General features: G+C 42.4%; 2 protein-coding genes across 2 annotated transcripts; one reads left to right on the forward strand and one right to left on the reverse strand.

The window, feature by feature from the left end:
• Nucleotides 1-2,315: 2,315 nt before the first annotated feature.
• On the reverse strand, nucleotides 2,316-4,280 carry LOC103995135 (transcription factor SPEECHLESS-like). Its single transcript, XM_018830097.2, has 3 exons — nucleotides 3,543-4,280; nucleotides 2,899-3,414; nucleotides 2,316-2,569 (listed from the first exon to the last, which is right to left on the reverse strand). Exons 1-3 carry the CDS (start codon nucleotides 3,972-3,974, stop codon nucleotides 2,504-2,506), a joined length of 1,014 nt encoding a protein of 337 aa, XP_018685642.1. The 5' UTR covers nucleotides 3,975-4,280; the 3' UTR covers nucleotides 2,316-2,503.
• A 2,941-nt stretch (nucleotides 4,281-7,221) lies between these two features.
• LOC103995059 (plastid division protein PDV1) lies at nucleotides 7,222-9,703 on the forward strand. Its single transcript, XM_009415551.3, has 2 exons — nucleotides 7,222-7,542; nucleotides 8,981-9,703. The coding sequence occupies exons 1-2, from the start codon at nucleotides 7,261-7,263 to the stop codon at nucleotides 9,506-9,508; spliced, it is 810 nt and encodes a 269-aa protein (XP_009413826.2). The 5' UTR covers nucleotides 7,222-7,260; the 3' UTR covers nucleotides 9,509-9,703.
• Nucleotides 9,704-11,159: the final 1,456 nt, after the last annotated feature.

Below are 11,159 nucleotides of genomic sequence, written 5' to 3' on the forward strand. Positions count from 1 at the left end.
GAGGAAAGTTCGCTCTCCATTGGAATCTGATTTAGTACTAGAGGGAGGCTGCTCTGAAAATCAAAAACAAAGAAAATTCAGCAACGCTGAGTAGGAACCCCAAAAGTCAAATCAAGATGAATACATGATCAAAATTCAATCAATCATCCCATTGGCGTATATCAAGTACCCGAAGGAGCACTCCCCCAACAGCGGATGGAGATGCTTTATCCTACGGGATGAGTTTGTGTTCTCCCAACAGCGGATGGAGGCAAACTCATATCACACTCCCAACAGCGGATGGAGTGGTGTCCCACACCCGCCAAAGTGGGGACACGTTCCTCCCAACAGCGGATGGAGGAACCGTTCAGCCGCCACGTCTGACGGCCCGCTAATCCCCGAAGGGAATCGCCCTACCTGCTCTCGGCAGGAATATAATCTCACACTGGTCATATCCATTTCGGGATGAAATAACATATTTAAAACATCTCTTTCAAAAATCATCAATATCAAATAATATAAATTAACCCTCAATTGACTTGAACTCTAGTTTAATCGATTCAATTGAATTCGATTTACTAGAGCCTAACTGAACTGATCTCTAATCCTTATTTAACTGGTCTGGAACCACCCTAGACTAGTATAATTTAGACTAGATTAAGTTCAATTTAGGTTAAACTAACTTGAATAAGTCAATCAATTCGGAATCACCCTGAATTGATCTAGACTAATCAAGTCTAGTTTAATTCAATCAATATTTAGGCTCAAGTTCAACAATAATATTGAGCTAGATTGAGCCAGTCCATCTACTGGTCATGTGCATTATACATGATTGAACATGCATTACATAAAACTGGCCCAACCCTGACCTATGGACTAGTCATAGCATATATCCATTAACAACATAAATGAAAACATAATAATGCATTAAAAGATAGATGAGGAGAAAAGCTTTAATAAAAAGAAATAACATTCTCAATTTGACTAGAAATCATAAGACATTAAAAGAGGGACTAGGAGATAAGTTTTAACACAAGGAAATAGCTTTCTAAATTCAAATAAAAATCATGTTTTCAACACATAAAATTTCAACATATTCTAGTCATATTTTAAATCATTCAGAATAATATATTTTAAATTTCAAATCAAAGAATATCAAATTTTAGATAACATATTCTAGTCTAACAAGATTTTAATCCAAATAAGATTAAAGATAAACTGTAATACAGAAAATATATCATATAAAACATATACATTTTTAACATATTTAATTCTATAATAAAAACCTTAATCATGGGTCAAAGAATATTATGAAAACTTTAACTGATTATTTTAATACAAAAAAAATTTGACATTTAAAGAATTGATACACATTTTTTAAACTATAAAACTTTCAACATTTAAAGAATCAAAATAAAAGCTAAAACTTTTAAGAAAGGTAGGGAAACCTACCTCTCGTTAACAGGGTGTAACTCCTCGTTCTCTTGTCAACAGGGTGTAACTCCTCGTTTCTCCCGCTGCCAGGCTCGACTAGGTGAGGAATGAAGGAGAGAGATCCCTCCCCTTTAAATAGGAGGAGGTGAGCCTCTATTAAGGGAAATAAATTTTAATTTTCGTATTTATTTAATATAAATTATTTCCATTTAATATACTAACAAATATGATATCATCATATTTGGAATACTTACTAGTTATTTTCTTAATTCATATCAACAAACAAGGAAGTAGATTAAGATTTCATTAAATTATAATAACAAGTAAGGAAAGAAAATCAATTCCTAACTTAAATATTTGACTTCTTCCTTCTTCTCCTTTCCTTCCACGCCACTCGGCGATTAGAGACCAACTACCTCGGAGTCGAACCACTTCATGGTGTCTCCATTCTGAATGGGCACCTATCGACGGGGAGTAGCTCTGAATACTTCGGAATCTGACTTCACTGAGATCATTCCCGCTGCGACCTCTACCACCAATTCCCCTAAGTTGGATATGTCGAACATGTTCGAACACATGGAGTTTGATGATTCCACCCTTTTCTGATATATCCTATAAACATAATTGAGTCACTGCGTACGACAAATAGGTGCTATGATAAGGCCAAAATAGACATATGGAGTTGAGTTATTTTTAGTTCAAGCTTCTGCGCAAGAGTGTCAATGCAGCTGAACTCAAATAGTTGGATATCATAGCTTGTTGGTTGTCGTTGTTGTTACTATTATCATCAGTTGTACACAGTTCCCACATGTATATTGTCTCTTTATGAGCAACTGCCTCTGCGTGCGCCGGCAGTAAGTATCACTGGCAAACATTCATGGCTACGGTGGCTAGCATGGAACTAAGAAAATGGATGGAGTCATACTTTAAGGTTCAGATTGAAATGAAGAAACCCAGAGATTACATGGAGTAATAAGTATCTTGGTCATATTCAAACAAGGCTTCCCCGTTCTCTTTGCTGCAGAAGCTTTGGCCTTGGGAGAGGATAGATAAAGAGAGTCTAGATATGGAGGATGCAGTGAGAGAAGCTTCACGAGAATGTTTGCTGAATCGCTTGTGCGAGTTCTTCGGCACTGAGCACGCATTCAATTCCGATCTGCAGAAAGAAACAATATTGCATGGAAAAGTCGAACTAATTAAATGGTTAGAAGGAATAACATGCATGCGATGTGGTTTTCCCATCGCCTATAAAGCTAGCTGGTTCCCCGTATGTGTACTCGCTGAAATCTATGCTAAACGGCAGGTGAGAGCCTTTACTAGCAACTTTGTCATGGAGTGACTATTAAATCTTGTAGCTTGCAGTTTTTGGTTTTGTTTCTGTGATCCATGGTGTTCTAGAGAAGGTGATGGTTGTGAAAGTAGTAGCAGAAGAACATTTGGTAAGCATTTGCTGGGTTAGAGGAAATCCGAATCAGTTAGCATTACCTTGATGGTGAATGAGTTGAGCATGGTGTCATCGGTGGTGCTAATGCTAACATGGAGTATCTCGAGCGCGAGGCCCTCGAGAGCTGCAATTATCTTCAGAACTTGCCCAGGGATGCGGTGAGACGCCGTCTTAAGGATGACATTAGGACCCGAGAACTTCACCTCCACATCGGCGACAGGGGATTTGGAGTTGGCTGCAAGCTCGGAGATGCTGCTGAAGAAAGGAGAAGAGGATTCATGGGACGAAGCCAGCGTGGGGGAGACGTAGTTCTGCTGCATCTTTGGCATGTAAGGGCTTCCTGGCTGCGGCGTCCTCGGACTGATGGGAAGGGTCATTCGAGGGCTTAGAGGTGGAGGCCGGGGGCTCAAGGGTGAAGGCCTGGGGCTGGACAGCGGCCTTGGACTCAGCACTTCGCTGTAAACTTTCCTTTGCTTCTTGGCCTCCAGGGACTGCAGGACTTGTTGCAGCTCCTTGATGTAATCGACGACCCCTCCTATGATGGATGCTTGATCTCCCTTTGATCGAAAGTTGATAGATAGATAGATAGATAGATAGATAGATAGATAGATAGGAAAGACACGAGCATGTAAGGAACGAAGCATGATAAAAGAACAACGAAGGTGGCTGCTCGAATTCATCTTACTCTCTTTGCGTAGAAGCAAGGCATCAAGGAGCGCAGAACCGACAGGTGCTCATTCATTTGCTTCCTCCGGTTGCGCTCCACGGCGATGTGCGACGTCTTCTGCTGCCCATCGTGGATTCCTGCTTCGGTAGGAGAAACAGGGGAATCCGACAGCTTCCTCTTCTTCAGAGCTTGGCCGGCTTCCTCCAAAGCGTCGTCGGTCTCCGAAGGCCCGGCAGACCACCCTTGAGATACCAAGCCGGTATTCGGCTGCTCGCCAACCCTGGGGCTAAAGTTACTCCCTTGGAATGGGTCAAACAGGGGTACTTCCTTCGTGATGGCATCCTCGAAAGTTTCCAAGATGCTAAAAAGATCCTCCGGCGAGGTGTCTACGGCCAAATCTGTTCGCGTGAACTCCGGGTGCTCAAAAAGCTCGGACAGGCCTTCTCCCATGGTATCTAGAAGAAGTATTGGATAATGCAGCAAGTCACCACTTTTAGGATGAGTTCTATGGACTCGATATTTCAGCTCTCAGTGTTAGTGAGCATATAGCACGGTAACCTTATGTTCCGCGGCTCCGGTAGGGTTTACATCGAACTACAAGAAGAGCAGCTCTACGAACACGACGAACATGCAGCTGCTGCAGGCCATATTTACTTATATACAAGGAGAGCTCTAAGAACTCGAAAGGTATCGTGGAATGGTGAAGGAATGGGATGCGAGGGGAGAGATGGCAAACGGAGAAGAAGCCGATCGAGAACAAATGGACACACCACCGGCTCTAAGACCATTGCATCTGCATGGGCTTTGTAGATGCTCTGCATGCACATTAAATTGAGGTGCTTCAGACACCCGTACACATGCTTTAGTTTCTGAGCTATGAGGAGATTGGAGACGGGCAAACATCGAGGAGGGGATGGGGCCACGCTTTAACTGCGCCACCAGGCATGGCATCTACATTCTAGTTCATCAACTTCTGATGGACAATAGTGGTCGTGTTCTTCATCGATGGGTGAGAACATTGTCCTTCTCTTCTTTCTCATGTTTCCATAGTATATATATCATGCATCGTATATGCTCACTATTAATCCATGTTTTGTAGATAGCACACCGACGTCACATCGTTCAGGTGGTTCACCGAGTAGTACTGCTAAGGTGCAATCTATTGTGCATGTAAATGTTAGAATTACGACGCACATCATCGGTCTTTTAGCCTTCCCCGAGGGGTGCACAGTATTTATTAAGATTAATAATGAGCAGTACTGCCAGTAAGTAAATCCAAAAGCAATCAACAAAGCATAAATCACAAAAGTTGTGCAATCAAGTGTTACCTTACCATTTAATTTCCCTTTGGCACGGAACGACATCGACTAAAAGGATTTCCACTGCTTGTGAGAGCAGCGCAAGATAACGATGACAGTCGCTGTCAGAAGGCTTGAATGGGATCACCACAAAGACACAGTGCCATGCTAAATGTAATAAATAGGAGGAGGAGACGCAATCGTCCCCTCATTTAGTGACCAGCCGTCTTCTGCCTCGTTATGTTCCTCAAGCTGTCAGCCGCTCCACATTTACTGTCACATTTACCGCATCCAACGGCCGGTGAACACAAAACAAAGTCATGCTTTCGCATCGATATCTCTGTAGAGGAAAACGAGGGATTGGCTGTGGAGACATCCATTTGATCTTATCAAGCTCCATGGAGGTGGCATCGAATCGGCTTGCCATGCTTGGGTGATAAATGCTGCTAAATGGTATTCTGACAGCTGCATCACGAGCCCTTGTGTGGTCATTTTAATGCAGGAAACTTCCAACAAATTCCAATGATATGATTCCTACTTTGTTTTAGCAACCAAACTTAAGCCTACCAGTGGAAGGGCAAAGCAGAAAGCCAGACATCATAATAATTGCAACAGAAGAATACTATGGTAGATATGTTTCGAAAAGAAATCATCAGGCAAGCGATAAATGCCTGGCTGTCTCAATCTGATTTGGCGGCCCTCCACAGATCACACAAGGAAGGCCGCAGATATGCATATAACTCGCAAGAGACTTAAAGCATCATTGTATGTGTGTGTGTGTCGACATAAAATAATGGTGCCCGTATATGGCAGCTTCAGTACTGATGATACCTCCCTTTCGAGGGCTTCAGCGAAAGCTCCAGTGAGACTCATTCAATGGCACCACGAAAGATGTATGAAAGAGAGAGGAGGGAGAGAATCTTGGCCTGCAAGCAGTGACAGAGGTGATTCAGATTCAGACGCCCATCTGATACCCAGCTTAAAGAGGGCGGGTTGCATTGATGAACACGGGGAATGGTGCATGTATGAATGTCCCAACCATGGCGGCCCCCATGGCCTTGAATGCGGCTACAAAGATTACGAGGGCCTCGACCGGTCGCCATCAGATGTGTAGCCGTTGGGACTTCGGCTTTGATGATCTACGATACCATTTGTTGTCTCCGAAGAAGAGGCCTGCGTCATAAGCATCATTCATCTTATTTCAACATGAATGGTAGGAGGGGAGGAGGAAGAAGACTGAAGAACTTCAAGGACGAGCGGCCATGCACGTACGACATGCAAGAACGGAAAACAAGGTCAATGATTTCAGATCGTTCCAAGCAGCACTACCGATTGGTTTAATTGGGTATTTATGGACGAGGAAATGATTTAAGCAAATGAATACAAAAATGAAGCTCTCCGGCTGTCTTCTACGGATTCACTTAGCCCGCTTCCATCTCTATCCTCTGCCTGATGATTATGATACAACTCAAGATGAGTAGGTGATAGACATGCAATTAAACCAAAGGCATCATCATGTATTTCCGGATCGAAGTATTCCAACGAAGACGGAGAGGGGGAGGGGGAGATGCAGTCAAAAGCTTGCCTCTGATTCCGCGTTAAATGAAGGGGGGACGGGTAATATCGAAGGGACGAGAAGAAATCTTTGCGGGGATCTCCGAGACCGGCACGACTTTATGGCCGTGGCGTGCAACGCGGGCGAGACGCATACGCGTGCATCGGAGACGCGATACGGCCGGAGATGGTCGGCAGATGGGATCAACATCCTCGGCGGAGATCCAGCCTACTGCCTGTGGTTAGGTTGATGCAGCATAAGAAGCATATCAGGGATGTGCGTGACGGCCGGAAGAGGGTCCACGGAGCACAAAAATTGGCCAAGCAAGCTTGCACGAATTAGGTTAACATGACCGGCCGGACCCGTCTCCTCCTCCGGGAACTCGGGGTGGGTTAGAGAGGATCGTCCCCATGCTTCAATTAATGCGTGGTCACCATCCGATGTCATTAGATAGACGTGACATTTTTGGCATAAAAAATGGGGCCACATGTGGTCACGGAACAGATCGGATCGGTGGGTCCGACCTGAAAAAAATTGTGAACCGGGTTTGACATCGGACGTGTTATACGGCCGGTTAACCGGCTCGGATCCACATGACAATAATAATAATAACTAATTGTACGAGATAAATGAATGAGTATTTGTGGCCGAAACATAAAAAGAGAACCTACCGACGATGATCAAGTATTGGTTGTTATTCGATCGCAATGTCATCGACGATTCAATTTGCTTGGGCTGATTTTGGGCTGAACAGATACTGGAATTAGGCCCGGCCTGGTTCTTTTCTTTTGGTTTCATTTGGGCTTCTTTCCCTCCTTTTTCGTCCCCGAAGCGGGGGTCCACCGAACCCTAAACTTCCTTCTTGTGGTCGGTGAATTAGGAGATGGAGGATGTGGATGCCGTGCTGGAGAGGGTCTGTGACCTCCACGACATGATCAACGACGCCACCTCCCGCGCCCATTTCCTGCGCTCCATCAACGTCCGCCGTGGCGAGCGGGAGCCTGCAGCGGGCCGCAGAGGGGACGCCGGTGATGGAAATGGAGGGTTTGTCTTCGTCAAGGAGTTTGGGGCCGCGGAGGACGGCGCGGCGGTGGCGGAGGCCAGGAGCCTCGCCGCCATCCGGTCCGCGCTGGAGAACCTCGAGGACCAGCTCGAGTTCTTCCGTGTGAGTTCCACTTCTTTTTCCTTCTATTTTCCCCCCCCCCTCGTCATGGCGTTTTAATTCACACATACGATTGAACCAAAAGGCCATAGTTTTTTTAATAATTTGATTACATCATGGTGAGACTTCGATCAATTGATTTACGTGAGTTTGTATTTCTTTTTTCAGTCATTCACACTGGATTAGGCTTGAGAATTTGTTGCATTTATGATAGATTTAAGAAGATTGTTCTTTCGCAAATGATTTGCCATCAGAGATTGATCATGAAAACGATATATATATATATATATATATATATATATATATATATATATATATATATATGGATTGTAGAATGTAATAATTTATACTCATAAAAAATTTACTCTTGGCTTTGAATTCATTCCTTTCATCAGGTTTCTAGCGTTGCTAGAATTTGTATTTACAACTTCAGTAGTCTCTTCTTCTATTTCAACATCTGATGTTCATCGATCTATTTGATGAGTTCCTTTTACGTAAATTATGTAAATTATATAGTATCCTTTTTCCTGGAAAGGAGAGTTCAAGGAGACTTTTGCTAGGCTGGTCTCAAGGCATTGCAATTGCCTCCCTGTATGGATTATATAGTGTTAAGTTCAATTAATTTCTAAAAAAGTTGTGTTTTTATCCCATTGATTATCCTCTGTAGAGGAACTCAGATTGCTTAATACTTGGGCAATTCTTCAACATAAGTCAATAGTATGAAAATTATAGGTAACATGTAGGAAAATATCAATTAAAGTTCCCAGATTAAGGCAATTGTGGCATGATGCTGTTATATGACATTTTGGTGGGCTGGCTAGTTGTTAATCAGGCATTGCAGTTTTGGCAGAAGATGACAAATGAAATTAAGCCCTGGCTCGGGTTTACTCATACTTTACTTGATATAGTTGTTGGCTTTAGAATGTGCAGCACTTTTTAAGAGTTGTGTTTGCTTAGCTTCGTCCATACGTAATTTGATCTTAATACCAATAATGAATCATAATTGTGTTTGTGATTGTTGTTGTTTTTTTTTGACAACCACTCTTTGTGTGTTGTAGAATGCTTCCTGCGCTTGACTTATTACATACTAGAAAAAGTTCTGTTTCTTGTTGGTTGCATGATCTTAACCAGCAGCAAACTAACAGTTTTCTACTTGTGAAATTGCCTTGTGCTTTTAAGATAACATTTCTTTTGTTAATGCTTGTTTTCAGTTCTGTGTTGGGTTAGATGATTAAGTTTAGGTTGATGGTGATTTTTTAAATTCTACTGATCATTCATGAAGCCTCTTGGTCTACTTTGCAGAAAAATCAAACGGATATGTGTTATATATATATATATATAGACTAATATTGAATGATTGTTTTCCAGGCTAGTATTTTTGCTTGACTTTGCACGATAGATATGTGCTACGATTTATTTAACGTGCAAATTGACTCTACAGACTGTACAATCACAACAGCAAGCCGAACGAGATTCTGCTATAGCACGGTTGGAGCAAAGTCATATCATTCTTGCCATGAGATTGGCTGATTATCGGGGAAAGAAGTACAGGGTAATTGACAAAGCTTTATCGTTTGTTGGTAATGTGCATGACATGGGCCGTTCTGTCACACCAGAGACCCTCTCTGAGAACAAGATAACAAGGAGTCAGTCTGGTAAGAATTTGGAAGGCCACGAGGGAAGGAGCTCTAGCATGTTGATACAGATGTTCATATCAGGCTTTGCTGCAGCGAAAAACTCATTCAGATTGGTGAGGATCCATGGTGTTTTAAGGAATGCTGCTGTTTTTGCCATAAGCATGCTTGCTCTCATGCAACTCAATCAAGTTGCTTGTAGTGGTGGAACTGCTCGATCACAACATCAGACATTCTACAAGAAGAGAAATGGAGGAAGATTTTCTTGGTCGGCCAGTGCTTCTTCTCATAGCAGCCAATTGGAGCGACTTGAGGTTGTGTCAGCTAGAGGTTAGGGTTTGCAGGTTGATCCCTATAAATACTGAAATTAGTAGGAAATATTGTGTGTTTTTACTTCTTTGTCAAGTTTTTCTTATTCTTTTTTGTTACTTTAATCTTGTAAGATGGTCATGTACATGGTTGTAAATCTAGTTAGGTTGTACTCGAACACTGTTCTGACTGCTTATCAACAAGCTTTCTTATTAGTATGAGCTAAGGGAGTTGTGGACTGATACATTTCTGATTACTTGGCGCTAAACTACGACTCTAATTTAGATCTTTCAGCTCATCAGTTTTCTTTCAAAGGTTTAAGTGATTTGTTCTTGTGGATGTATAGATCGCAAGCCAGCCATGGAGAGTCATCTAAATCACTTTAATGGGACCCTACTTCTCGATATGATCATAAGGAACAAAGATGTCATATTGATACTCTCTGTGCACTCTTTGATAAGCTCAACCTTTCTTCTGCATGCAGCCGAAGGAAAAGTTATATACGATGCATTTATAGTGGCTCGTAAACTATACATACATACATACACAAAGAGAGAGAGGGAGGCTGCTACATATATATATACATACATATAGAGCAGTTGTAATTAACCTTACAACGCCACTCCTTCATCCTTCTCTTTCACCCAAGTTTTAGGCTTTAAGCCATTAAATCAAGTGATGTTGAACTCCACATTATTGAGTTCCAACGACTTGGGTAAGGCCAAATTAGTTCCATCAGATTCCTTTAGCTCGATGACCAACAACAGTCCAAACAGGAAAACAAGACCAACATGAAGTTTTCCATGGATCGGAATATGCTCCTTTTCTTTAATCCCTAGTCTGTTCTTGTCCTCATATCGCTACAAGTTTGGTAATGTTCTTATACATCTTTTGGACTCTTAGGCGAAGCATCAGACTTCCTGGAACCGAAAAGGAATGTCTTTTGTCCCTACTTCACTACCATAATCATCATCTGCAGACAGTAAATATATTGGCTAAACAACTATTATACATCTTGTTTTGTTTTACAATTGGCAGCTGCAAACTAGAAAAGAATCAGCAGTTGGTGCAATGAGACAACCATCACCTTTGGGGTGTATATAGAACTCACTTCGATCTCTGATAGCATCTTTTCTTGGTGTCTCGCTTGATTCTTTTACTCGGAGCTCACAGCTTACCCCCACACAAATGCAAATGTTTCCATCATTAATCGTCTCTGATGCCCATAGTTTTGGGCATCAGCATTACATTGCTTCATGAGGTTTCAAGAACATGCCAACGTTGTTGTAACTTTTCAATCTTCAAGCATTTGCATGGTTAAAGAGACGAGACGAGACAGCCTTGGACTGTTGGGAACACAACCACCGAGCTGGCGAGTACCGTAATGACTCTGCTGGAGGAGTTCTCGAGAGGTGCATATGATCACATCATTTAGCAGCTGCAGCATTCACAATCATTCGTCCTACACACCGACATCTCTCGTGCCACTCAACTTACTCCAATGATTCAGATTCGGAGTCCAAACCACGAAGAACAATGGTCTTCTCATCCCTGACCATTTTTTCGACGGAAGAAGGATGACAGTCGCATGATGCAGCGGTATACTCTCACGGTTTACACATCAAAACACGGTCTCTGACATATCTGTCGAACTAAACACAGCTATTCGGAGAAGGC

The sequence above is a fragment of the Musa acuminata genome, chromosome BXJ3-8 (assembly GCF_036884655.1).
Source record: "Musa acuminata AAA Group cultivar baxijiao chromosome BXJ3-8, Cavendish_Baxijiao_AAA, whole genome shotgun sequence".
Classification (NCBI taxonomy): Eukaryota; Viridiplantae; Streptophyta; class Magnoliopsida; order Zingiberales; family Musaceae; genus Musa; species Musa acuminata.